This window comes from Dermacentor silvarum, chromosome 2 (genome assembly GCF_013339745.2).
Source record: "Dermacentor silvarum isolate Dsil-2018 chromosome 2, BIME_Dsil_1.4, whole genome shotgun sequence".
NCBI classification, from domain to species: domain Eukaryota; kingdom Metazoa; phylum Arthropoda; class Arachnida; order Ixodida; family Ixodidae; genus Dermacentor; species Dermacentor silvarum.
Genome location: NC_051155.1, coordinates 210,172,912 through 210,199,669, shown reverse-complemented (window position 1 = coordinate 210,199,669; position 26,758 = coordinate 210,172,912). Strand labels below are relative to the sequence as shown.

General features: G+C 47.4%; 1 protein-coding gene across 1 annotated transcript in view; it reads left to right on the top strand.

Moving 5' to 3' along the window:
- Positions 1 to 25,630, top strand: part of LOC119442526 (chitin synthase chs-2-like) — an 87,788-nt gene extending 62,158 nt beyond the window's left edge. The window contains 15 exon segments of the mRNA XM_037707435.2: positions 3,652 to 3,890; positions 5,073 to 5,245; positions 6,700 to 7,670; positions 10,398 to 10,491; positions 12,234 to 12,344; positions 12,346 to 12,441; positions 12,956 to 13,034; positions 13,217 to 13,325; positions 14,620 to 14,654; positions 14,657 to 14,983; positions 17,559 to 17,759; positions 18,888 to 19,282; positions 19,889 to 20,597; positions 21,274 to 22,023; positions 23,356 to 25,630. Of these exon segments, the coding sequence (XP_037563363.1) occupies positions 3,652 to 3,890; positions 5,073 to 5,245; positions 6,700 to 7,670; positions 10,398 to 10,491; positions 12,234 to 12,344; positions 12,346 to 12,441; positions 12,956 to 13,034; positions 13,217 to 13,325; positions 14,620 to 14,654; positions 14,657 to 14,983; positions 17,559 to 17,759; positions 18,888 to 19,282; positions 19,889 to 20,597; positions 21,274 to 22,023; positions 23,356 to 23,783 (4,717 nt within the window). The 3' untranslated portion in view covers positions 23,784 to 25,630.
- The last annotated feature ends 1,128 nt before the right edge of the window (positions 25,631 to 26,758 follow it).

Sequence of the window (26,758 nt, the reverse complement as noted above, 5' to 3'; positions counted from 1 at the left end):
GAGCATAATTTATTGTAGTGCCATTTGAACTTTTGAGAGACTAGGGAAAGAAAGAGAGGGCAGTGGTTGTGTAAAAGAAAATTAAATAGAAAAGAAGAAACGAAAGAAAGAAAGAAGGAAATAAATACTTAGCGCATCCCGGTCACGCCAGTGGCGTCTGGTAATTGGAATGAGGAGACGGGGAGGTTTTCGTCCAATCTCCAAGGGTTCTTTACATTGTATGCATGTGTGCTATCATCTTCCGCTCCTGTAACGACCCTTGGACTGACAGTATTGATAGACTAAATAGAGTGAAACGAGAACGGAAGTGCAGACAACCGAAATTAAGGATCATTACATCCTGCGTCATTAATCGACATGAAAAAAAAAAAACGCACAAACTGTTAGGTTATTTCCGCAGGTTAAAATTTTATTCCGTGAGATCATTTGTCGCGTGCACTTCCTTGTTTCTTTCTTTCTTTTTTTTAAATTTTTATGACCGCATGGCCTACCATACAACATATTATAGTTAAACAACTGCGCGCAAGCCTTATTCGTGAAAAAGCTGCAAACGGGGTCTGTGGAAGCAAAGTCCCCAATGAATCATTCTGAATTCTGCAGGCTGATCCGTTCGTATCCTGGTAGCTCCAAGCACACTCTCTCTTGGGCTTTGTTCTTTGTGTTTGTCACCGTGTGTTTGTCGTTCGACAAGAAAATAATGAAATCTTCAGAGTAGTTGAGACGTCCTCGCTGTTGCTTCTTTGGGCCGCCCACACTTTCTCATGGCAGGCGATATCATAACACGCGAAAGAATAAGCAGTCTTGTCCTCATCCGTTCACCTTCCCTATAACTCCTGTTTCGAAGGAGCTCTCATTAAATAAAAACTATGGAGAAACAGAAGCACGAGTTCGTACGCACGCCCTGCACGTGCACCACCGTCAAACTTAATTACGCTAAATTAAAGCGCGTGCCTCTCAAATGTCCCGCTAGCTCTCGCCGCTGCCACTGGCTCCTCGAGGAATGCCGCACGACAAGGGCGCCAGATGCGGGGACACCCACAGCGCTAAATTTCAGACTGTCTATATACGCTATAACAAGGCGGCGCCCCAACTCGTCCAAACCGCCGTCCTTCTCAGCTACCGAGTCATATTTGCGCGTATCTCTTTCTGATACTGGCTGCCTACCGAGATGACAAGCGCGTCGTGCGCGGCCCTGTCTGGTCAGCGCTTCTGCAGCCGCCGTTGGTGATCGTGTCGTGACCCAGAGAAACACACACACACACGTACGCGTGCACGTGGAGGTCTGTACTCACGAAACTCTTCTACTCGACGGGCGGCGCGTGAGGCAGGCAGCTGCCAAGCGTCTCTTTGCGGCCTGCCCGCCACGCTCCGTAATCACTGGCGCTAAATAGAAGCCCCATACAACGACACGACCGCCGCCACTGTAGCCGGCCGCGAGAGGACCTGCACACCGTCTTCGCACTGCGGACGGTCGACGGTGCCGTTCCACTTCTCGTGTGCGCCAGCCGAAACACGAAGCGCCCGCGCCGAAGACCCGGCTACGCTGCTTCATTTCGTTGATCTTTCTTTCTTTTTCTTGCGCTCACGTGTTCCTCTCCTCGACAAAGCCTCGGGACCGCTTGTCCGCAGTGTCCCACTTCGCCCAAGCGGCGCGACACGCTGGAGGACCTGTCACAAAAGAACTCGCTGTCGTCGCCACCGCGCTCCGTGCGAGCCGCGCGAGCGTTTTCAAAGAGCGCGCCGCGTTGCGGCGGCAGAGCCGTAGCGAGTCCTGAGAGTGAAACTGGTGCGCTCATTGTTGTTTTGTGTCTCTTCAAGATAAACCATAGTCGTCGTCGTCGTCGTCTTAGAGGCATATGCGGAACGAGCGAGAAAATGGCGCTATAAATGAGAGCGATGGCTCCGTCACCGAGCACTCGTCTCTCTCCCCTTCCCCCTCAATTTCCCTCCCCTGGTATACTTCGCCTTGCCTCGGTCATTGTCTCTGTCAGTGCGCTCTTGTATACGAAACAGCCGAACAGTGACATTCCCGTTATAGGAGCGGTGCCCGACACTGCCCGCCCAGCAGAGGAAGCGGCAGGGAGCAAATGTTTGTATCTCGATAGCGCTGGAAGCCGTGATCTGGCAACGCGGCAACGACAGAAGCGTTTATCTTTAGTAAAGCATGAAAACTGCAGGAAAGTCCTAGGGGCATGGCCAAAGCGAGAACTGTTTGCACACGATCGTGTTAACATCACGTCTGATAAGAAAACAGGAAGCGCTGTGACTTACTGCTGACAAATTCACGAGAGCGGAGAAGGGGTTAGAGACCTCCGTTTGTTTCTAAAGCGAGTGCAATATGTACGAACACTCTTCAGCCATCGCACAATGATCTCAAATCGCTCGAGTCTAACGTGGGCGATGAGGAGTGCCAGAGCGTCATAGACACGGAGCCAAGACGATGGTTCGAAGTGCACTTCGCGTTAGTATATATGTGAATGTTTGTACGTGCAAACGCAAAGAGTGCCTTTTAAGGCTGGGCTTGCCTAAAACATCTCAACCACCTCCACGAGAAAAAATGGGGTTTGCGCGTACGTCACTGCACTATCCGACAAACGCGCGAAGCCAAAGTACCTGCTTTAACGGAATGAAACGAGTTGAGATTACGGTGTTCTGACCTAACTTGTTCAAATAGACACAGATTCACACTAATACAAAAAGAGGTTCCTTTAGCTGGCAAAACGAGAACTGCACTGAATAAGAGGTATTCAGCATATATCCTACTAAGTGCGACAAAGGTAATGACAGCATCAACTGACAAGCACGAGCGCTGAACTTCCCAAGAAAGGGTTTATTATTGCCTAATGCGAACATACGCAGACCAGGATAGCTGAAACCAAAAAAAATTGTAGGCACGCGTTCCCAAATGCACACGAGAGTAAATGCAGGAAACAAATAATACGACAAAAACGTGTGCACGCGCATTTGAGCTGAAAAATTACTGCGCCTTCTCGCCACCAATGCGTTCGTTGCCAAGTGTATAAGCAAATGCAAGTTTGCCTCTGCAACAAAAATTTTTGCATGCCCCCCCCCCCCTCCCCCTACACACCTTTTACGTGAAGACCCTTTGGTGGTCCTATTCCCGAGTGCAATGCCCTGCAACTTAGGTTTCGAGACATTGCTGATGAATAGTTGCGCCGCTTAGGGGGCCGAGAGTTACTTCATTTTTAGAGGTTGTACAGCCAAAAAATTGACAGAATCAGGTACGAGAACAATATCCTCAGATGTCTGATGCCGAGAAAAGCCATAAATGTACTTTTTTTCCCTGATACGGGCATACATACCTGTACAAACGATTGTGAAAGCGTTGTACACTCCCTGATTCATTTGCTGCCTTTCCTCTCCTTGCTCTCTCTCTCTCTGCATTTCTCCGTCGCTTTGTTCTGCTCCACCCTATAAAAGGCAGGGAAAAGCAATGTAATCCTGTTTAGTGTCCGCGCTTTTGTTATTCGCCCATTATTCTCCCTGTTATTTTCAATTATTCAACGGAATAAAACAAAGTGTGGCTCAACTTTGCTCAGTGCCAGGAGTGACTACGAGGTTGTCGTCGTTGTTGTTTCAAATCATGGCATGGTCCTCTTCTTACGCCGCCTTCGTCTTCCTCGTGCGCAGCCGTCGGAACAGCCAGGACAACAAAGGATGGGACGTGTTCGTGGTAACCCCGAACGACGAGGAGGACGAGACCGTCAACTCCAAATGGGTGGAAATCACGCTCAAGGTGCTCAAGGTGGTCACCTACTTCATCACCTTCTGCCTGGTGCTCTCCTCGTCCGCGGTCTCCAAGGGCACGCTGCTCTTCATCGTTTCCCACATCGCTAAGAGGACCGTGCCCGTCTGCAGAAACGGCCTCGGTAAGCAAACCCGATGGTGGTGAACACGAAAACACATCTCAAGCCATTAGCCGTGACATCCACTGTTCATCTGTGATCAGCGCATAAATTTTCTCTACATATATAGAATAAGGGCTAAGATGCGAGCAAGATCACGAGAGGGTCGGATATATCATGTTTGAGCCACGCTCGAGAGATAACTGGCAGCATTAACCTGATCTGTTAACCACTGGCGGGTCCGCTTGCGGGTCATCGAACTAAGCCTCTCGGTGCTAACTTGATGAGCCCCTTTGATGAGTCCCTTGATGCTACCTTGGATCTGCCCCTGTCGTATACGTATTACCATTTCCGGATTGTTGGAATACTGAAAAGGTAACCCTAAGAATTGGTGCTTGCGGTGCGATCTCGTGACTCTGAGCTCAAACAAAGCTCACGGAACTATAATCATTGCAATGGCAGACTATACTGTATATGTGGTACATAGCTACTGTGGCAAATGCGTCGGCAGCAATATAAAAACTAATATGTATAGTTTCTCTTTCCTTCGTCGAAAAGAGTCATGCAACACAAAAAAAACATTTCCAGAGTGCTGCAGCTGGGCACATTGTCATACGATCTAGTAACCAGCGCTGTTGCTGCCGCACCAGTCGGCGTTCCCGTATTCTCAAAACAGCAACACGTGTATGGGCAGGCTAAAACTTGCCATTGTTATTTTACTTTCATAACTTCGGTGTGGCACCGAAATCGAAAACTCTGGCTTACCAAAGCAAATATCGCGCTAATAATAAATAAGCTCAATATATGGAGAAGAGGAGTGCGAAGAAAAGTTGATGTGAAATCGTGCTTATTCTTTCAAAAAAAAGAAAAAAAAAAAGAATTCACAGCATAATGCTACGTGCAAACGTTTTTCAGACATACTTTTTTCAAGGTTAGCAACTAATATCAAGGAAGAAAAGTAAAAAAAAAAGAAACACTCAAAATACACCGAGATGAGAACAGTGCTTAACTCAATTAATTGCATATGGTACTGGACGTTTAATGCACTGGCTTGGATTAAAATAGAGAAGCATTAAAAACACGTTTGTTCAAAAATACCTCAGATATTCAGAGAATCTGCAATTGCAAGTTATCTAAAGGAGATAATGCTGCTGAAGATTACCTAATACGTGCAAATATAGCTCACCCATTCCGTTTTTGTTACAGCCGTTGAACGCGACAAGGACCATGAAGCAACAATATCAGACATCGAAAAGATTGCCTGGCTATGGGTGCTCTTCTTTATACTCATAATCCCGGAGCTATTCACACTCTTCCGAAGCAGCAGGATATGTGTCTTCAAATCCTACCGACGGCCAGACAAAAGCACATTTTTCACAGTAAGTAGTACGCATGTCTGTCTTAGAAAACGAACGCCAAGTTGAGTGTACGCAATCCTGTCACATTTTTTTGAAACCATTGTCGTGGCTGCTCGGTTTTCCGCGAAGCCACTCACACTGTTTTGATCACTTTGTCGACGATGGACGCTTCAAGGCAACCTAATTTGCTCGCTCACACGAAGCAAGCTTTCCGAAATTATCCTAGCATCACAGACCCTTCGTTACAGTGGCAAGGACAAACTAGCCCTTCCAGCCGCTATACAAGAAACAGACAGGGGGCAGGGAAGGAAAGGCAGTGAGGTTAACGGAACTTTTCCCAGTAAAATAACTGTACACCAACGCGTGACTGTTGTAAATGCCATGAGAACAACGGGTACCTGTCATCCTCAATATGACGTCTGCCACATCTCTCTCTCTCTGAGACCGCTTTAAACCGGTTGAACTCAAGAACGTTTTCACGGGTAAAACAGCTGTGACCTTGGCGACCTCCGTCACCAGCGCTGACTACAGTCGTTGCAGTGCACTGCAGTTCTTAAAGTGCGCTAGCTTGCCTGACCGCCTGTGTATTTCCGATGTGCATCTCATGTGTGCACGAAGCGGTAACTCTCCCTCTTTTCCTCTACCTATCCATCACATCTTCTTCATTCACCTCCGTGTAGCCTAGCGCACCGGAGGTTAGTCCGGTCAAGCTCCTTACCTTCCTTTTATTTGCTTTCCCGATTGACCAATCTGGCACTTACAAAAATATATTTCGTTCCTCCGCTCCCACATCTGTAACGACATCTTGCACATTCAAAGCTTGATTGACACTTAAGAGATAAACACACTTAAGTGAATATAGGATCGAGTGTCAACAAGATGTACTTCCTTTTGACAGCTTCGTGCCGGGTGAAAGAGACAAAAGAGTTAACATGAAGCTGTAGCGTAAACGCACTTCGCAGTAAAAGAGCCTCGTGGTTCGCTCTGGAGTTCATTCGCTAATTATTTACGTTAATCGCTATATATGTTAGGCACCTTTTTTCTCAAAGATGTATCAGGCTTACAAGGCGCCCGTTAGGTCGCCAGTCCTTCGTTGATCTCAAAGTGCGTATGCTTGTACAGCCTCAAGACACTACGAAGCGCCTGAAGAGGTCAATGTCAGCGATTGCAACGCCGCCAAATGCTCCGCGCACAACTTTTCTGAGATCTCAGCGGGCTACACTCTTATGTAAAAAAACGCACAAGCCGTTTCCTTCTTTATGTCCAGCTTACAGCCCCGAAATGGTTCCTTCTTGTCCATTTGTTGCAGTTCAGGTGCTAGGGTTCGTGCTGTCTTTTTATCACATGATTCTTAGTTAAGTCCCTCAGTGAATGGTTGTCATACAACGAACGAGGCATAACTTAGCCTAACTCACGATCGGCCAATGGAAATTCGTGAACTCGTTCCCACCAATTTATTACTTGAACTACCGCAGGTGTTCCTCATGGAGACGTTGCACACGGTCGGGCTCTGTATGCTCGTATTCGTCGTCCTGCCCGACCTGGACGTGGTCAAGGGTGCCATGCTCACCAACTGCGTCTGCTTCGTGCCGGCCTTCTTCAGCATGCTCTCGCACTACAAGGGCGAGAGCAAGCGCATCGCCAAGCTCATCCTGGACGCGCTCAGCTTGCTGGCGCAGGCCACCGGCTTCGTAATCTGGCCCTGGGTGGTGACCGGACCGCGCACCTGGGCCGTGCCCATCGCCGTGTTTCTCACGTCGTTCCGCTGGTGGGAGAACTACGTGGATCGGCGTTCTCCCATCCGGTTCGTCTCCCGGCTGGCCGAGATGAAGGACGACTTGCGGAAGAGCCGCTACTTCACCTACATCTTCGTCTCCTGCTGGAAGATTCTGGTCATACTGGGCTGCATGATGGGCTTCATGAACCTGACCATGGACAACGTGCTCACCGTATTCCGCAACTTCGCCTCCGGTTTTCGCACCCACAAGATCAACGTGGTCCAGGTGCGGAGTCACACGCTGGGCGACCTTCCCGACCTACCGACTGCGAGCCCGCTGGACGACGACGTGACCATAGTGGCGAGCGAGTGGACGCCCATCTTTGTCGCGGGCATCCAGGTCTTGTCCAGCCTGCTCTGCTACGTGTCGGCCAAGTTCGCCTGCAAGATCTGCATCCAGGGCTTCAGCTTTGCCTTCCCCGTGAGCTTGACCATTCCAGTGTCCATATCGCTGCTCATCGCGGCTTGCGGCATGCGCACGGAAGACGTGTGCTTCTTCGAGAGCTACATCCCCAAGTACCTCTTCTGGAGGTGTCCCGCCGGAGAGTTCTTCCAAGAGTTCATAACCACTCAGCACGCTTGGATATGGCTCGCCTGGCTGTTGTCGCAGACCTGGATAGCGGTGCACATCTGGATGCCAAAATGCGAGAGGCTCGCCAGCACTGAAAAGTGAGTCGCCTACCTCAAACGCTCTGCGCGAGTGCCACACGACCTTCTCACAACATTTTAGGAATTCGTGCATACCTGAAATTAATGAGGAAAACAACGGCGACACCAAAAGACGGACAAAGGACGAGCACGTACCTCGTTTTCTACATTATTTTCAAGTATGCATCCATACCAACAAGCCCAGCTTTCTAATCTAGAGTATTTAACTTCTTCATGGTGAAATTTTTAGCACGCACAACAGACAAGGACACTCGTGTGCCCACCTTCACTGTGTCCTTGTCTATCGTGCGCGCTATAAATTTCACCATGAATACTTACCAACTCGCCAAACTATCAGTTCGGCTGCAGTTCATTTAACTTCTTTTTTAACGGGCTGTATTTTGTGTCAACCCTTCAACATCGTTCGTCCTGGGTCCTTTCTATCGTGTTGCCGTCGTTTCCCAGGGCTGATTCCAATTATTTATAGTTTCCAAGTGGTCCAGCCCCACTGAAATACTTATGCAACAGTGCCAAATATGAGTCCTCTATGACATATTTATTTGCTAATGGCTAAACCTTTTGCAGTCGCGGGAAGCTGAATCAATAAGCGATAATGTGATAATACTGCATGCACTGTCGGGCATTTTACCCACTTAATGGAAGGATGCTGTATAAAACGGCCGTGACACACCCTTATTTTTGGCAGTTTTATAAAATGTAGGACGATACTCCGTCGAAACAAAGATGTTATGACGTGTAGAAAGGACATATTTCGCAAGATAAGTCTTATAAGGGTGTAAGGGTATTTTATTTTGGCAATGCAGTAACATTGACGATGGCGTTACAGAATTATTTCTGCCACTCTCTGTCCTGGGGCGATGTTGAATTAACAGTTATATGTTTCCCAATAGAACACCCAAGCGGGCACAATAGACTTCCGCAAATGTCCATAGATGGCCGAATATTTATGCAACGCACACAGGCGCTTACCATTCCGAACAATACCCTCCAATGTATGACTATAAATACCGATTGGATAACTCTTACTACGTCTCACGATATAGTCTGCAACTTGTGCCACTTTTCAGAACTACCTGTTCCTTGATATGGGCCGTTCGTCTAGTGTGTGCTTAAAACATTGTTGCCGCACGGCCGCTGGATTAAAAAACAAGAAAAAAAAAAAGGTGCGGCCTACCGCGTGCGCCGAAAACGGCGTGATCCGCCGCGGCGGCCACACGTCGGGGGCTGTTGTCTGGCATCGGCATAGCAAATGCGTCAGGAACCTGGTTGCCGTATCAAAAATTGGCGGATGTTTTGAGTTCGCGCCAAAATGAAAACATGACCGCAAAGTACCCTTGCTTTCATTTCCTTTGACTAGTATTATATTCAGTCCGAGGACAGATCGTTTGCTCACAGGAAAGGGAAATGGGCTAGCCATTTACCTTGTGTGTATTAACGGTATTTTTGTTAAACTGTAAGTTATTCAACTTGAAGGACATAATTTTGTATTTACAACTGTAAAAAATTGGAGGACGCTTAAGCTTCGCCTTTAAGAGTGGAACGCGATAGCGTTATCCGGCCCTGTTCGAGCCCCGTTATCGGACCCCGTTGTAAGCTGGCTTTCCCACTGCAACGCTAAACGCGGGAAAGCCAGCTTACAAAGATCAAACTTACACCGATCCCCTTAAAATCGGCTTCACCTTTACACAGAAATGCATTGCTGGGAAGACGTTTTTCTAGGGGCAATATAAGTCGTGCTATATTAAAATGTGAAGGCCCTAGCACCTTCTTTATTGTTTTATTAATTGTTTGCTATTGCCCCGACGCGCGGTGTGTCCAAAACGCATTAGGCAGGTGAAGTCCCAATTTGACCTGCCTGAGGGAACCTACACGCGCTTGAATGTAGGCTCCCTAGACCTGCCGCGGATGCGAGCGCCATCTGGACAGCATTTTCGCAACTAAGCTACCCGAGCGCGTGGTAGTTGGTAAGGTAGAAATGCTGGAAAAGGGGTTTGTATTTGAGTTTCCTCGTAACAGAATTATGTTTCCTCGTACATTCAAATTACAATCCGACGCCACCAAGTCCTTAGGTTGTGATTAAGTCGTACTTTACCATTTCTCTGACGTATTTCACTGTGAGAAATTGAATTTTTGTTCACCAAAACCTTGCGCCACGCGGAGGGCTATGCGGTCGGGGTGGTTGGGGATGGTTTTCTCAGCCACGGACGCCGACATCGACGCCGACGCCGGAATTTCTGCGACACGGGGCCCTTAACGCCATCGTGTTAAAACCTGACGTTGTGAAGGGTGTAATGTGCGTAATTCTACCCTCGATAACGGTGTTTCAGAATGAGAAACACTCATTTCGAGGGGTGTAAGGGTGAGAGATTCAGACACATAAAAACACCGTTATGGGCGCAAATTGACTTGCAGTGTGGGAAGTGCGTTAATGTGATTATTAGGCAGAAGTTAGTGTCCCGCGAATGGGCATAACCGGCAAATTTCACATTTGTAAATGGCCATTTCTAAGGAGTCCTAAAGCCTTAGGCACATCACAGTTGTTATAGGAGCCCGTGGTGAAAAAAACAGGCAATGTTAAGCAGCGAAAATACATGTCACAAATCCTATCGTATCCAATCAAAGCGTCAACAATGTAATTAGCAAACCTCCACGCATGCGGAACCAATTACTAACTATATGTACTAACTATATGTAGAAACTAACTATATGTACTACTTCTCTTCTCAGGCTCTTCGTGAACCCAATGTACTGCGGCGCCTTGATCGACCAGTCGCTAGCATTGAACAGGAGAAGGGATGACGAAGGTGAAATCAAGAGCGATGTAAGGAACACTTTTTTGTATTTATTTATTTATTTATTTATTTATTTATTTATTTATTTATTTATTTATTTATTTGAATAATCACACTCGTTCTGAGGGCAATACAGTAGGGGCAATAGAACATTTATAAACAAAAATATTGCACTTAATATTTCGCGCGTTATAGAATATTATAGTATCAAATGCACCAGGTACTAGCTATACAGAGATCCTTATAACACAAAAGCACCAAAACAGACACAAATACATTATTATTATTATTATTATTATTATTATTATTATTATTATTATTATTATTATTATTATTATTATTATTATTATTATTATTATTATTATTTGTTTTAAAAACGTATATACACTAGACAGGAAAGGGAAAGCGAGGAGCAGGCTGGCAACTGCCACCGGAAGGGGCACAACGCCTGCCTACTCTTCAGAACGGAGGAGACAGTAACGTATAAATGGAAGATAGGAAGAAGGGGATGGAAGAGGGAAGAAAGAGAAAAATGACAAATCTCATAGAATTAAGCACAACACACATAGTACAGGTCACACACAGTAGGACCGGTCATGGTCACACCACCAAAGAATGTCGAAATAGAAGAAGTAGTGTGTGAGATTCCGTCAGCCGAAACCATAAATAAGCTACGAACGTGAACCTAAGTGAGATTCTTTTAGAAGAAGTAAGAGGAGCGCGATGCGCCTGATCACGTCGAGACGTACAGCCACTGGGGTACAAACATAAGTTGAGTGTCGTACACCACAGGACAAGGAGGTTATAGTCTCTCACTAACGACGTGCGCTGCGCAATAAAAGCGGGACACTCCAATATCCGGTGCTGAAGTGTCTCGCAGCAACCGCAAGACGTACACGATGGACTAGTCACACGTCCTTGTCTGTGTAAACGTTCGTGCACATTAACACAGCCAACCCTTACCTCGAGTATATAGTCGCGCTCTAGCACGACGAGGCAAGCATCGGCCACGAACACGGGGCGGGAACGTTTCATTTGTGACGCGTTGGTCTGGATGCTGCTTGAGTAGGTGTCGACGAATCAGCAGACAAGCGTCACGAATCTTGCACAAAATTTCAGGGCGGCCAGCCGTGATCAGCGCAAGTTGGAGCCAGCCGATCAGCCTCTTCATTTCCGGCGATCCCTAAGATCCCTTCGTATTTGTGCCCACTGGTCACAAATACGAAAGAACAGTCGAGTACACATATGAACTCAACAATGAGCGTATTGCTACAACTCATACATGGTTTCGCAGATCTGTGAAAATTCGTCGCCATTGGTAGGCATTTATACATTAAAATATTGCACATGATACTTCACGAGTGATAAAATGTCGTAGTATCAAAAGTACAACACACTAGCTACACAAAAATCCTTGTAGCACAAATTTACGGACACAAATACGAAAAGACAGTAAAGTACAGACACGAATACAAAGGCATAAATACAGACACAAATACAGAAGAACAGTCAAGTGCACACATGAACTGAATATTGAGCATATTGCTACAATTCATACGAGGTTTTGCAGAGTTGTGAAAAATCTTCGTCACAGGCAACCTCAATAACAGCACGGGACAGTCGATTTCAATAGCTTATGGTACGGGGAAAGACTGAATTCTTGAAAGTAAGCGTCCTAGGTGGCATAGGGTACTGGGGTAATTGTTTGTATTACCCCAAGTTGTAAAATTCCACGCAATAACTAAAACATTAATTTGCGTCTCTCTTGCAGGAACTTGCCCTGGACGCACACGACGACAACGACATATCGCAGTACTACGAGACCATATCGATCCACTACCGAATCCTCGAGCAACCAGAACGGCAGGGCAGCGTCGTGCGCCAAGACTGCGGATCACATCATTCGAATCTACGCCTGCGCCACCATGTGGCATGAAACTGCCGAAGAAATGATACAGATGTTGAAGTCTGTCATCAGGTGTGTGTGTGTGTTGCGTGTGGGTGGGAGGATTAAAGGCGGTATAACTGGTACCGCTAGAAGGTCGAGAATTAATCCCGCTCGTTTATGATATCAGCCGCACGTGCTGAAAGCGCACTGTCGTGTAGAGAAGCGGATTTTGAACATCTGCGTCAAATTGATCATTTCACTGTTGCAGTAGAACTGAAACTGTGGCAGTTTATGCAAAGACCGCTATAGCACTTGCTTCGTGCCCTAACAAAACCACGAACGAGGTAGTTTCAAACAGTAGACTTGCTTTTGGCTTTTATGTCTGCTGTTTTCTGTACTGCTCGAATGAACTAGGGATCTATAGGCCCGATGAGAAAAAGAAAGAACTTTAATACAGTATACCAAACATCTTTGCTTTCGGGGAAGAGCGGCTTTAACAGAGGAAAATTCGATGCAAATTGAGAAAGAAAAGGATAAAGCTAGTAAAAGCGAGTGTTGTACCCTTCATTTTTTTAAAATAAGGTATCTGTTGATTCTGCGCAGGAATGGACGAAGATCAAAGTGCCCGAAGAAATGCTCAAAAGTACCTGCGCATCGTCGATCCAGATTATTACGAATTCGAAGGTATGCGTTTTTACTCCTCCTTATTGATGACAGATGTGCATGCGTTCTTGAGTGTGCGGACACTCGCTCAACGAAAACAGAAAAAAAGAAACTCAGATGCTCAGCTTTTAGTCAAGTTTCAGTCCATGACTGCTTGTTTTTTTTGTTTTTTTTTCCTTACGATCATGCACTCTTTATTTCAGTCCACGTCTTCTTCGACGACGCCTTTGAATTGAGCGACGACAACGACGAAGAGATGGTCGTGAACCGATTCGTCAAGCAGATGGTGCGTGTGATCGACACAGCTGCTAGGTAAGCCACCTTCCTAAACGTGGGGCATGTCACTCCTCTATTCTACACCCCAGCGATGTGTACGCTAACACTTTGCGCGATTAGTGCGGAGAATCTGCCAGCATATGTCACTCCTTTCAAGAACGAACTTTATCTGAAGTATAAAAACAGGCAGAAATTATTTCTGATTGCTGTTACTATACTTTAGACTTGGTCTTTGTTTTCGTCGATTACGAAGTGAGTGCTGCATTTATTTCAAATGTGGAAAACGTCCTGCCTTCTGTCCCTATTCATTTATTTTTGCTTAGTCAAGCAAGGGCTGTCCAAGTGAGAGAAAAAAAGCCACAAATCCATGTTAATGAAAGCAATTATCAGGCTTGTTAGATGTGATCTCTTGCATTCCAAGAGTCAACTCGAGACCTATATACCAGAAGATCATTCCTTAAAGGTAATTTATGACGAATTGCACATCCACCCTTAAAAAGAAACATATTCCGCAACCGCCCTGGTTAGTCACGCTTAAATCGTTGAGCTAAATTCAACTTGCATGTAACTTTTTCCTGTCTGAGTGAGGCAGCAAGCAGTTCGTTGGATATAGCCTGCTGTGCGAGCGAACGTATTTTTTGTCAGCATGGATTAAGCAACGCTGCGCGTGCTCGGTAAAACTTTTGGTATTAAGCAAAAGTAATTTGACTGTTCTGTTTCCTTCATTATTAATGCTTTTTTCGTGCTTTCAGGACACGAAAACAAGAAAATGTGTCTTGCGCTTTCCTGAATTACATAACCATATAAATACATTTTGTGATTTTGCGATGTGCTTAGTATTTTCGAATGGACCGAGAACTGTCGGCACCGGCTGCTGAAGTTGCTGCAAACGTATCATCGTTGTAACCTAATGGCCACCGACAAACACACATCATGAGCAATACGGGTGAAAGAAGTCAGAAACTGCTGCAGCAGCGGTTATCTTTTTTTTTGTTCACAAACTACTCACTCGTTTAGCAAAGTACAATGTTGGGCTAGTTAGTGCATAGCTGTCGATGTTTGTGGCGCAAAAGGTACCAGCAAAAGAAAGAAATGTACAGAAAGATCACTCAGTCTATCCGTTCCTTTTTTCTTTGCTCACTTTTTGAGTCAAAACAATCGACAACTCACTCGTTCTTCGCCATTATCATCAGTAACAGCACTCTCCATCTTGTCTTTCTCCACGTGCTGAGTCGCCTTCCAGAAACTGACGCGTCGGACTGTTCTCTCGCTTTTCCTTCGAATGAAAACATTCTGTCGCTCGTTCGCTAACTCGCCGTTTACCACGCAGTAACGTCCACCAGTGCAACATCCGTCTGAAGCCCCCAAGAAGCTGCCCACTCCGTACGGCGGCCGACTCGTGTGGCAGATGCCGGGCAAGAACAAACTGATCGCTCACCTCAAGGACAAGGGCAAGATCAGGCACCGAAAGCGCTGGTCGCAGGTCATGTACATGTACTACCTGCTGGGCCACAAGCTCATGGAGCTGCCCATCGACGTGAGCCGCAAGGCGGTCATGGCCGAGAACACCTTCGTTCTGGCGCTGGACGGGGACATCAACTTCCGGCCGCACGCCGTCCAACTGCTCGTGGACTTGATGAAGAAAAACCGTGGTCTGGGCGCCGCTTGTGGCCGCATCCACCCCGTCGGCACAGGTATATAGGCGTTAGAGGCGATGACTTGCGCATGTACAGCAATGTAGGAAGTGGGGAGGGTGGGCCACGTTTATAATGGCGAGTTCGAAGTATACACAAAAAACAGGAAATGCAGGCAGGAATCAACTGCGCACTATTACCTAAAATGTGTCTTTGTCAAACGTGCAGCATGGCCATGAAATTCTTTTTTTTATATTACGCCTCCATTCCGCGCTGTAAAAGTGGATGCACAGTGAAGCTATTGCCGACGTTAGACAAGCACAGCTGTTACAGGAGCACCACCACCCCCAGTGACATACGACACGCGCGCACTATCGTGTGCAGAAGTACGGCATACATCCTCGTTCTTCTTCATCCTTATTCACCAAGTGAAAGTGCCGTATTGACCTAAATGAATGTTTAAAAGTAAATTGCGTCAGGAAAATGCATCATGTACGACTTACACACAAGCTGCAGACATGATATCATCGGACTGTAATTCCAATATACGAGAAAACATAATTTGTTACGCTGAAACTCAAGTGCAAAGCCCTTCGTCTGTTTTTGGGTGAGCACAGACCGAAACATCCCGGCCAGCTAATGGCTAACAGCTTCGCTGTAAAAAATGAATTGTCGCGCCGCATTAGAGATAGACGTGTAAATAGCACCAAGCCTGCGCACACGCTCACAAAACTTCAGGTGTGCGGATTAGAGATGATAGACGTGCAGTCGCTGAATCCCCCGCTGCTACCTGCTGCTACCTACATTGTGCGTGTGACATAATGGTGGGCAGGTGGGCACATGCATTCGCGAAACCTAAGCCCCTCTGTAACACTGCGGAGGTGATAGGGCGGCAATAGGTATTTCTTCTAATAGTCCCCTCCCCCTAACACTTTTTTTTTTTGCGTTTCCCAAGTTCGTTAGCATTTGGAGCGCCGTGATGCAGCAAAGAGCCGGTTACTCAGAGTGAATACCTACAGATTGCTATGATAATTGGGTTCTTTAGCCCCTGTCACATGTTAATATCGTTGACTGACGCCCAGACACTGCTAAGCCACACCTTCTTATTGCTTTGCTGCTGGATACAAGCGAATACTATTCACTCGTATACCGCACACGGTGCGTCTCTAATAAAGCGAAACGAGAAACGTTGGAACTTTCATACGTTAACGTTATTATCAGGTGAATAATAGTAATTTAAATCATTGCAGACAACTATGGAAAGCGAAAAAGGTAAGTTTGCTGCACGTGTACCACTAACAGTGACGCTAGCTTTTACAGTCATTATTAGTTCCGAAAATATAATCATATAAGTATATGATAGCCGTGTGAAGAAAAAAAAAGTCTAAATGCATATGCGCGTTTGTTTTAATACAAGGAAGAGGTTAATGATCACTTGGGATGACATGCAAATTACACTGAGAAACTGGAAAGTCCAAAGAAAACATGTTTGCCTCAACGACAGCGTCATTAGAACTGAGCATAAACTACAGTAACAAATGGCACAGCAGAGCGTTGCTGCTAATTCATGTCACCAAATTAGAACAAATAATAAAAGTGAGCTAAAATGCCACCTGGAAATACTCCGCGCATGTCTTTTGTTGTACATATATTTACTGTATCTGAAACGAGAACTATGCATTTCATTTATAATGCTTGCACGTGGTTTTCTTAATCGACCATATAGTACGGAATGGGAGTTTTTTTATTCTATGCCTCTTCAATGGCATCTGAATTTTCTATAGATGCTGATGTTTTCTCGCAGCTGTTACGATTTTCCGAAAGGTGCTCTTGCTTGAGGGAAATTTGCCGAAAGATTCCTGACCACCGCGATGGTCTCATCTACAAAACCTCCTAGGAATGCCTTTTCTTTCTGGAAGCACAGTATACCGCCCACTCCCCATGACCTACCTCAAAAGCGGACCTAAGCCGATCTTCCCAACCGCTCGGGAATGACAACAGTTGAAACTTACACACGAGCACCCAATTTGTATAAAATAATAATATTTAATATTTAATGTAAAATATTATTATAATAATAATACCATATAAAAGAAAGTGGACAATCGCTTTAGCATACGCTAAAGATGATGAAGGCGAAAGCCTGCGCGCTCACGAGACATTCATTAAATTACTTGACATTCTCAGTCGAATACGTTGTTACTCCCTATTATTTGTTTCCTCTAACCAAAATTCATGGGCTCGAGTGCCTTAATTAATTCTATCTCAAGGTAGATTTACTTAAGGCACTCGAACCCACGACCTTTGTTGGTGGAACCATGGTGCCACCAACACATGAAGGCATCATGTGGCATGGTGGCACCAACCCATGGTGGCACCATGTGGCATGACGTCACCATACATTTTCGTGCCCTAATGCCGGCCAACAAATTTTTCGACCCATGATCCATCTAAGACTTTCGCCTTAATAATCTACGCAGTACATTTCGGTCGACGGCATCAGATAAAGATGTTCACTCTTCGAATAAATTTGTCTAAAAAGCGCGCGAAATGTAGAATGGGTAACATAAGTTATTGACTTCAAGTCCTCCCGTACGCAAAGTTTAATCGCGGTATACTCGCACGTTCACTGCAGGCCCCATGGTGTGGTACCAGAAGTTCGAGTACGCCATCGGTCACTGGCTGCAGAAAGCCACCGAGCACATGATCGGCTGCGTGCTTTGCAGCCCCGGATGTTTCTCCCTCTTCCGCGCCAAGGCTCTTATGGACGACAACGTGATGCGTCGGTACACCGCCCGCTCAGACGAGGCTCTGCACTACGTGCAGTATGATCAAGGTATACTATCCGCGCACATATAACCATTTGAAGGCAACAGACAATGAAGCCTAGGAAAGCAAACGGGAAATTCACAGTTTTTTTTTTTTTTTGAAATATAGACAATAACATGGAAAGTGGAAATGAAAGTGGACAAAAAGACAACTTTCTGCCGGTGCAAGTCGACTACACTTCTTCTGCATTACACGTGCGATGCTGTATCGATTGAGCTACGGTGGCGGCTATACCCTCCCGTTCACTTTATTGAGTATTCGTGTATTTGTGCTATATCTATCTAAGAGTGTAAGAGTGGCGCTAGCTAACAGTCCCAGGGCCAGAAAGGTATCGGGTTCCTTTCTATTCATTCATACGCGCGCATGCGTCCTGAAAACGCGCATTGAACATAGAGACACATAAGTCGTTTGCACCAAATTTGTCAATGCACTTTGAGTTCAGTTGCTCAGCTCCTGCGAATTATTCATAACGATCAAGCTCGTCGGTGCATGTGAAGATAAAAAGACACGAACGAACCAGCACCCATAATGAATCAGGGCATCATCTATGCAACGTAATTCGGCTCTGGGCTTCTGCACGGCACGTTGGACGGGCAGGTCGCTTGACGTAAAGCAATGGCACGTGGAAGAGCCAGCACCATCGATAGCGCGTAAATTGAGAAACAGTAAAGAGAGAAGAGAAAACGCAGGGAGGTTAACCAATGTCGCACTCGGTTAGCTACCCCACACTTGGAGAGGGGATATAGGAAGAGAAAGATTAGAAAGATGATTCAGTCAATGTGCCCATTATGCCACAAACAACAATATCGCCACACCTTGTAAGCACTTGATGAGCAGCAAAGGCGCCGTCATTTAACGTTCCAAAGTTCCCTTTCACATTCCCGTCAATTGTGCAAAAAATTCAAAAAATTCACAAAACAAGGATTACAGCATCACTGATGTCTTAGCTCGGATCTCAAGATCTGCAACTGTATGTTATTTTCACGCTCATCTTGTGAAATGGCTCGTGATGTTTTGTATTCCAACCCAATATTCCGGTCATGAACGACAATCTCCAGGGCTTCCACTGTATACGAAATTTAAACATAGCGCGCTACAGGATTGAACAAACGACTTTACACCAAACGACTCGCAGGGGAGGACCGTTGGCTGTGCACGCTGCTACTGCAGCGAGGATACCGGGTCGAGTACAGTGCCGCCTCAGACGCCTACACGCACTGTCCCGAAGGCTTCGGCGAGTTCTACACACAGCGGCGTCGCTGGGCGCCCTCGACCATGGCCAACATCATGGACTTGCTGGGAGACTACAAGCGCACCGTGGCCATCAACGACAACATCTCGTTTCCCTACATCATCTACCAGGGCATGCTCATGGTGGGCACCATCCTGGGCCCCGGGACCATCTTCCTCATGTTGGTCGGTGCCATGGTGGCCGCCTTCAAGATCTCCAACTGGATCTCCTTCTCGTACAACATCGTGCCCATCTTGCTCTTCATGCTCATCTGCTTTACCACCAAGAACGACATCCAGGTGCGCTACTTCGAAACGTTGAATATCGTGTGGCTGGAACATGAGGGCTCCGTACGCGGACTTCATCGCCGGAGCATGCACTCGTATACTGAGAAGTAGAAATTAGTCACAATTTTTACACGAACCGAGTCTGTCTGTTATGCGCTCGAAAAGTTATGTGATGTACCTTACATGCGCACATGCTTATATCAACCAAGTTTATAGAGCGAAGCTAGTTTCTCCGAGAAACTTTTGAGCATTTCGGCTGAACCTAGAGACTAGGCGCTATATTAACGTGTCCAGACAAGGTGTCACAGGGACATATTTTAGGCTTTCAAAATTGGTCAATATATTTCGAAAGTTTGTTAAAATCGTTTATTTCTCCAAAAAGTAATGAACTGTTAATAGACACGTCTGGTTTTCGAGGACATAAGGGAGAAATAAATTTAGATCAACTTGCGGTTGGGCGAGAAAACTATGAGTGCGCAAATTTTATACATGTTCCGACAGGGCTTCAACTTCCAGCAGAAAATATGCACTAAACTTTTAATGAATCACAAAGTTGGCATGCAGAAAGTGTTAGAGTGGCTGACGCACTTTCATTTTGTACTCTCCTTTGCTTTGCAGATTATAGTGGCTCAAATAATGAGCGCCTCGTACGCCCTACTCATGATGGCCGTGCTCGTCGGTACGGCCATCCAGGTAGCCGAAGACGGCGTCGGTTCCCCGTCGGCCATTTTCCTCATATCTTTATCGAGCAGCTTCTTCGTGGCCGCGCTAATGCACCCGCAGGAGTTTATGTGCATCGTACCGGGCCTGCTGTACTTCCTCAGCGTGCCGTCCATGTACCTGCTCCTGATCCTGTACTCTCTGATCAACCTGAACGTCGTCACATGGGGTACACGAGAGGTCCAGACCAAGAAGACCAAGAAGGAGATGGAGGAAGAGCGGAAGCTCGAGGAGGAGTTGCAGAAGAAAAAGAAAAAGGGCGGACTCTTGGGACTTCTGGACCTCAGCGGCAAAGGCAGCGACGAAGGCATGTTCGGACTTCAGGGGCTCTTCACGTGCATGCTGTGCTCGAACCCCAACAACCACGAGGAGAAGGTACACCTGGTCAGGATCAGCGACCAACTCGACAACCTGAGCAAGAAGATCGGCAGCATAGAGCGCCAGCTCGAGATCGTGCACGGAGTGCCGCCCCCGAGGCGCAAGCCAGCGGCTCACGGACGCAGCTCCCGGCAGTCGGACGGAGGCCTCTCGGTGCTCAACGAGGACGCGGAAGAGGACGGAAACGAGTACGGCAGTGACACGTGCGGATCGCTCAGCGAACAACTTGGTGAGTGTGTCGCACGTGTTTTGGCGCTAGCTGAGCATAAAGCGCGCCTATGAGCCATCATCATTAGCTGTCAGTAACGTTGTGGGAGAGCGATAGCGATAAGAAATATCGCATAGTTGATGTCACGAGCGGAAATGTTATTTAAACACTACAACCAGTATCAAATCCTGCATGTAGGCACTGCCTTAACGAACCAATAGGAGCAGTTGCAGTGCCCTAAGTTAACCTGCTTGCGCAACTCTAAACCTCGTTCATACGAACAATTTAGCGATTTCAAGATTATAGTCCCACAAATTGCGTGTTATGAGTCATACTATTGCCTGTGTATAATGCGCATAAACTGCCGAAGATGGCGGAGTTCGTTCGCTTCTCCTAAAGTATAAAAAGTATATATAAAGGTATATATAATGTATCTCCTAAAGTATATATAAAATATGAGTACAATAAGCAACCATAACTTCCTGTTAGCAATTACGAAATATATGACGTTTTGTGTTACATGTAATAATGAAGGAAGCCTTAGGAAGTCCGCCTTGCTCCAATTAAAATGTTCTCGCTCTGTTAAGGGCAAATAAAGCAATTTGAACCGGAGATTGTAAATCACCAGAGTGTTAACGCACATCAGGGCTCGATGAAATTGTCTGGATGCGTTTTTTTTTTCTTTCGCTTTATGTAGAGCCTCGCCAGGAGAGAGATGATCTGATCAACCCCTATTGGATTGAGGACAAAGAGCTCAAGAGAGGTGAAGTGGAATACTTGCCAGGACCCGAGATCCAGTTCTGGAAGGACCTGATCGAGAAGTACTTGTACCCCATCGACGAGAACAAGGAGGAGCAGGCCCGGATCGCGGCCGACTTGAAGGAACTGCGGAATCGAGTGGTGTTCGCCTTTTTCATGCTCAACGCACTGTTCATTCTCATCGTGTTCTTGCTGCAACTGAACAAGAAGCAGCTGCACGTCAACTGGCCGCTGGGCGTCAAGACCAACATCACCTTCATTCCGGACACGTCTCAGGTGGTGATCGAGAAGGAACACCTGCAGCTCGAGCCCATCGGTCTCATCTTCGTGATCTTCTTCGCCGTCATCATGGTGATACAGTTCACGGGAATGTTGTTCCATCGTTTCGAGACCATGTCGCACATCCTGGCGTCCATCGAGCTCTCCTGCTGCCAGCAGAAGGTGGAGGACGTCAGCGACGACGCTTTCATCGACCGGAACGCCATACAAATCGCCAGGCAGCTACAGAGGCTCAAGGGCATCGACGAAGATGACGATAACAGTGACGAGTACTTAGGTCCGGAGCGGCTAGAGCGCCGCAAGACGATACAGAACCTCGAGAAGCGCCGTCACCAGCGAGCCAGGACTGGAACCTTGGATGTGGCGTTTCGGAAGAGGTTTATGAGCATCAACGCCGTCGATGCAGAAGGTGAGCGTACCTCGTATAGTTTAAACATTACCACTTTCGTTTCTTTACGCTACGTGCATCCCTAACAAAAGTCGCTTTCTTTTGATATTCCACTGCAGTTTAGTGTCGCAGACATCACTTTTATCAGCACCAACTAAATTAGTAAAACCCACTTATAGATTACGACATTAAACTGACAGATGAGTGTTAAACGAGTCAATATATGTGGCGCGTTGTAACCGCATTTCCCGCTTTCTGGCCTGCGTAACCACTTTAATCTTTGTTCTGTTACAAATAGATTGCCATGGAGAATCGAAGTAGAAAATACATCAGGCATCCTATAGAGCTAAGAAATTGCAGAAAGAGACGTTTGAGAAATGTTAAACTGAAAAAAAAAATGCGGTCATCACAACGCACATTACCTAACTGGTGTCCGCGCCGTGGACCACACAAACGCGGATTACAATTTAGCTTTTCGTGAGAGAGTCCTCCATGTGGCTTGTGGTGGAAGGTCCAACCACGCAAGTTAATCGGAACAATTTCCACAGAACAGAACTCAAAAGGCGCCGATGCGTACACTGCTATACAACCCCTTTGCAATGACTTACCGAACCCTGTACACATCTGCCGTGGGGGCTCAGTGCTTACATGCAGCGCACCACTGCTGAGCACGAGACCGCCGCTTCAATCTCTGACCGCAGCCCCCGCTTTTCGACAGGGGTGGAATAGAACAACGTTTGGGAATAACGTTAAACAGCATCAGCCGGTCAAAATTAACGCAGAGTCCACGACTATGGCGTTTGCCAGGCTCCCAGAGTAATACTTCGGGATGTAAAAACCAAACCCAAGTCCGTTGAGAAGATGCTAGTCTTCTTCTGTGGTGGATTTGCCGAACTGCCGTCCGTCTTTCGTGTATCCCTTCATGCTTTAGTTCTTGTTACCCCTTTACCCTCGCATGAGACCAACCGGAATTTACTCCGGTTAGGCTTTCATTGTTTCACCCGCCGTGGTTGTTTAGAGGCTATGGTGTTGGGCTGCTAAGCACGAGGTTGCGGGATCAAATCCCGGCCACGGCGGCCGCATTTCGATGGGGGCGAAATGCGAAAACACCCGTGTACTTAGATTTAGGTGCACGTTAAAGAACCCCACGTGGTCGAAATTTTCCGGAGTCCCCCACTACGCTGTGCCTCATAATCAGATGATGGTTTTGTAACGTAAATACCGCTTTTTTTTTTTTTTTTCATTTGTTCAGCTTTCTTCCTTCCCCGTCACTGGTGCACCTTCAAACGATAACTTCTGCGGAACCATCCCGGGAGTGTCTCATTAATTTGAATTTCGCGCTCCCACTTTCAGCTCACGCAGGGACGCCGGTGCTGAGTGGCCTGCGGCGCTTCAGCCGGAACCGGGACACCCTGCGCGCACTGGAGGTGCGGCGAAACACGGTGCTCGCCAACCACAGCAAGATGCAGACGCTGGGTGCCAAGAACCAATACTCTGCCGCCGCCGCCGCCGTCGCTGCGGCCGCTGGCACCGGCGGCCCTCCGGGTGTGCGTACGCGCCACCGAAACAACAACGTTCCCGCCGACCGCGTGTTCTCGGGTGCCAACGGCGAGGGCTACACCAACGACGCGTACGAAACGACCACGCCCGACGAGGACGGGTCCGCGGCGGCGCGCCAGAGTCTACGGCTGCAGGTCTACAACGACCGCAGGAGCAGCGTGGCGAGCTTCGCCGAGGACTCGGAGAGCGGTGTGCGCAAGCCGCGCCACAGCCACATGTGATCTTGGACTACGTCTAGAAGGGATTGTGTGTGTTTTCGTGTACTAATATATAGCACCCAGCGGTGGAAGTCAATGCTCAGCGTCGAAGGTGCTCCAGCCGAGTCGCGTGCTTCCGTCGTCAGTACTCGACGGACTTTCGAGGAGAGGACTCGGCGAACCGTACGCAGTGACTACAGCGCACCAGTCACGTTGTGTTCAACCGCGTATTGCAGCAAGCGTCACCTGCCAACGAGTCGCGACGCTGACGTCTCGGCAGATAACCGGTGGCTGACCTTTCGTTCTGCTTGAGTGCGCGCATCGCTTAAAAACGCTTCACGAGCACTCGCCATTGCGTGCACTATCGGCTGTGCGCGAGGAGGCGAGATGGTCAGCGGTGATTAAGACTACCCGCTCATAATGCACGCATGTATTCGGCCGAGCTTGTAAACAGCACGCCTTTAAATCAGGGCACCACGTGCTCAGGTGCTGGCCGAGAGATTCTCGCGTTACAACTTCTGAGAAATGTTCGTGTGCGATGTATTTTGAAAATCCCAAGGAGAGTGAATGATGGTCGTCGGTCTTCCGGTGATAAGCTTTTATTGCAGCAGTCATCCGTACCCAAAACGCTCCTGAGACGAGCCACAAGAACATAAGAAACATTTCTAGATTTCTTATCTAGATTTCGAGATAAGAAACGCGTTCATCGTTGCCGAGTTTGAAGTGCCACACTTGTGACGAAAAAAAAGAAAAATCACAGCTTAGTTCTTGCGAGCCTCCGCTGAAGCGAGAAGGATGAATTCCTCAAGACACGTTATAAATGAAGTAAAATGTGACCTAGACCTCGGCACAGAAAAAAAAATTAATCTTAAAATGTCTTTCAGGAGGACGAAAAGTGACGACATAATCTGAAACACCCGTACATTGCGGCCTATTCGCATTGTTTAAACGACAACTCGCACCTTTGCGCCTTTCGTTTCAAGCAAGTTTACCAACGCATTCGTCTTTCAAACGTAGCTCAGTCACCGGTTATGAAAAAAAAAAAAAGGCGTTCATGTGACCATGTGTTCCTTTGTGCCCTGTCCAGCGCACTGAGGAAAACAACACGTTTCAGCCATCGTAGTCGATGTCACAGCCGAATTCACATGCTCAGTTAGCTTTCAGTGCAAAGTTATACCTTCGGCACGGCGCGGAAGCGCCGAATGTGCCGCACCGGTGAGAGACCAACCTGTGCTTGTGAGAATGCCTCCGGGCAAGGTCACAAAAAATCAAGAGGCTTTTCGAAGCGCGCAACGCAGATAATGCTGATTATAAGACTCTAGAAGACTCTTAACGTGAAAAGTTGTGGACTATATAAATCGAAGTATAAGCAAGCAAGGCTAAAAAGGCATACTTCCAAATGTCGACAGCTGTTTGCCATCACTTCCTTGTTAGCTGCGAATGGCTCCGACTTTTAACGCTGCACTTAAACGCTAGCGCTGAAGTCTCTTCAAAGAAAACAATAAGAGCGTTCTTTTAGCTAAATTTGTTGTGCAATGAATGTTTTGTGGAAGAAAAAAAATAGTACTGTTGTGTGTGGCCTTTAGAGGCGTGTTGATGCGTGGTCACGCCTTTAACGACGCTCGCGTCAACACGCAGCCACTGTTAAATATTGCACCGAAACTCTGTTCATATATTTTTTTTGCCTACTCCGAAAGGCCCAGAAACACTGGGTAAATAAACTGATCACTGCCCTGACCTCAGATTATATCGCAAGCGTGATTCGTCCAGGTCGGGCCGACCCGGTCTGGATAGAGGAAAATAAATAGAAGTGGAGGGATGACCCACAAAGATATCTTGCGAGGCCTAAATGTGTTCTTGTCCTATGCCTCTGCTGACGCGCTATCATCGTCGGCAGCACCAAATGCAGGGGCAGCATACTCCACTGAAGAGATCTCCTCCAATGTCTCCTCCGTCTGGCATGAAGCGAAGCAAATATACGACTGCAAAATTTCTCATTTTATTGCGATATAGAATTCTTGGGAAACTTCACCCAGTTTGCCTCCGATATGTTAGTCCGTATGTAACTTCATTCACAGACTCCGTGTCCCCAAGTTGTCTATTAACTTTGGCCTTGTATGTATGTATACTGGCCGCTGCGTTGCCGAGCAGACATGGGTCACAGGGCATTAGCCCGAGTACACACTGAACTTCTGGCTGTCTTGCCGAGCAGACAACATGAGTCCCTGCGGGGTAGCGCCCAAACAGACATGTTCGGTACTGCGTATATTCGTATACGCCCGCTGTTGACCAATCCCGCAGAAATGAATGTGCCAAGTTGACACAAGGAGTGCCAACTTGGTACAGCAACGAAAGTTTCTTGTTAGCAGCCTGTAAACAGCATTCAAGCAGGCGCAGCGCGCACCTGGTGGTTGTCGCTATGACGTAAGTCTCAACACGCCTCCTCCGAGATTTTTTTCTGCGCGCCGCGGGCAGCCACGGGCGTCACCTTATCTCGATGGTCATTCCTAGCAGCCGCGCGCTTCCAGCTCATGCGTCATTTCTGGAGAGCAGTAACGGCGGTGTTTTTATTGCGATAGCAATTATATGGACACTTCTACCGGATTTCTGCCGTCGCCGTCGTCGTCGCCGTCGCCGTGAGGTTCCCTATAGATAAAATCTTCGCCGCGTGCCGTATGCCCGAGCGGAAGCGTGCGGAGACGCGCGCTATCACGGGGAGCGAACGCACTCAATCACCCACGCGCAAGCAAGGAAGCGGGAAGCCAGCGCCGGAGGGAGCGCGGGGGGGGGGGGGGGGGGGCGCACTTCTACGCTGCCAACAACCGCGCTCGTCGCTCGTTCGCACCGTCTCTTATCTCCACACGGCTCTGACCTTTATGCGCCGTGCATTCGCCGCTCAGTTTCCGTTGAAGCGATAGACCGCACGTACCTTCGCCCGCTGCTGCGGCGTATATATGCGCTTGCTGCCAGCGTTTTGACAGTCGTTGTCTGCAGTCATT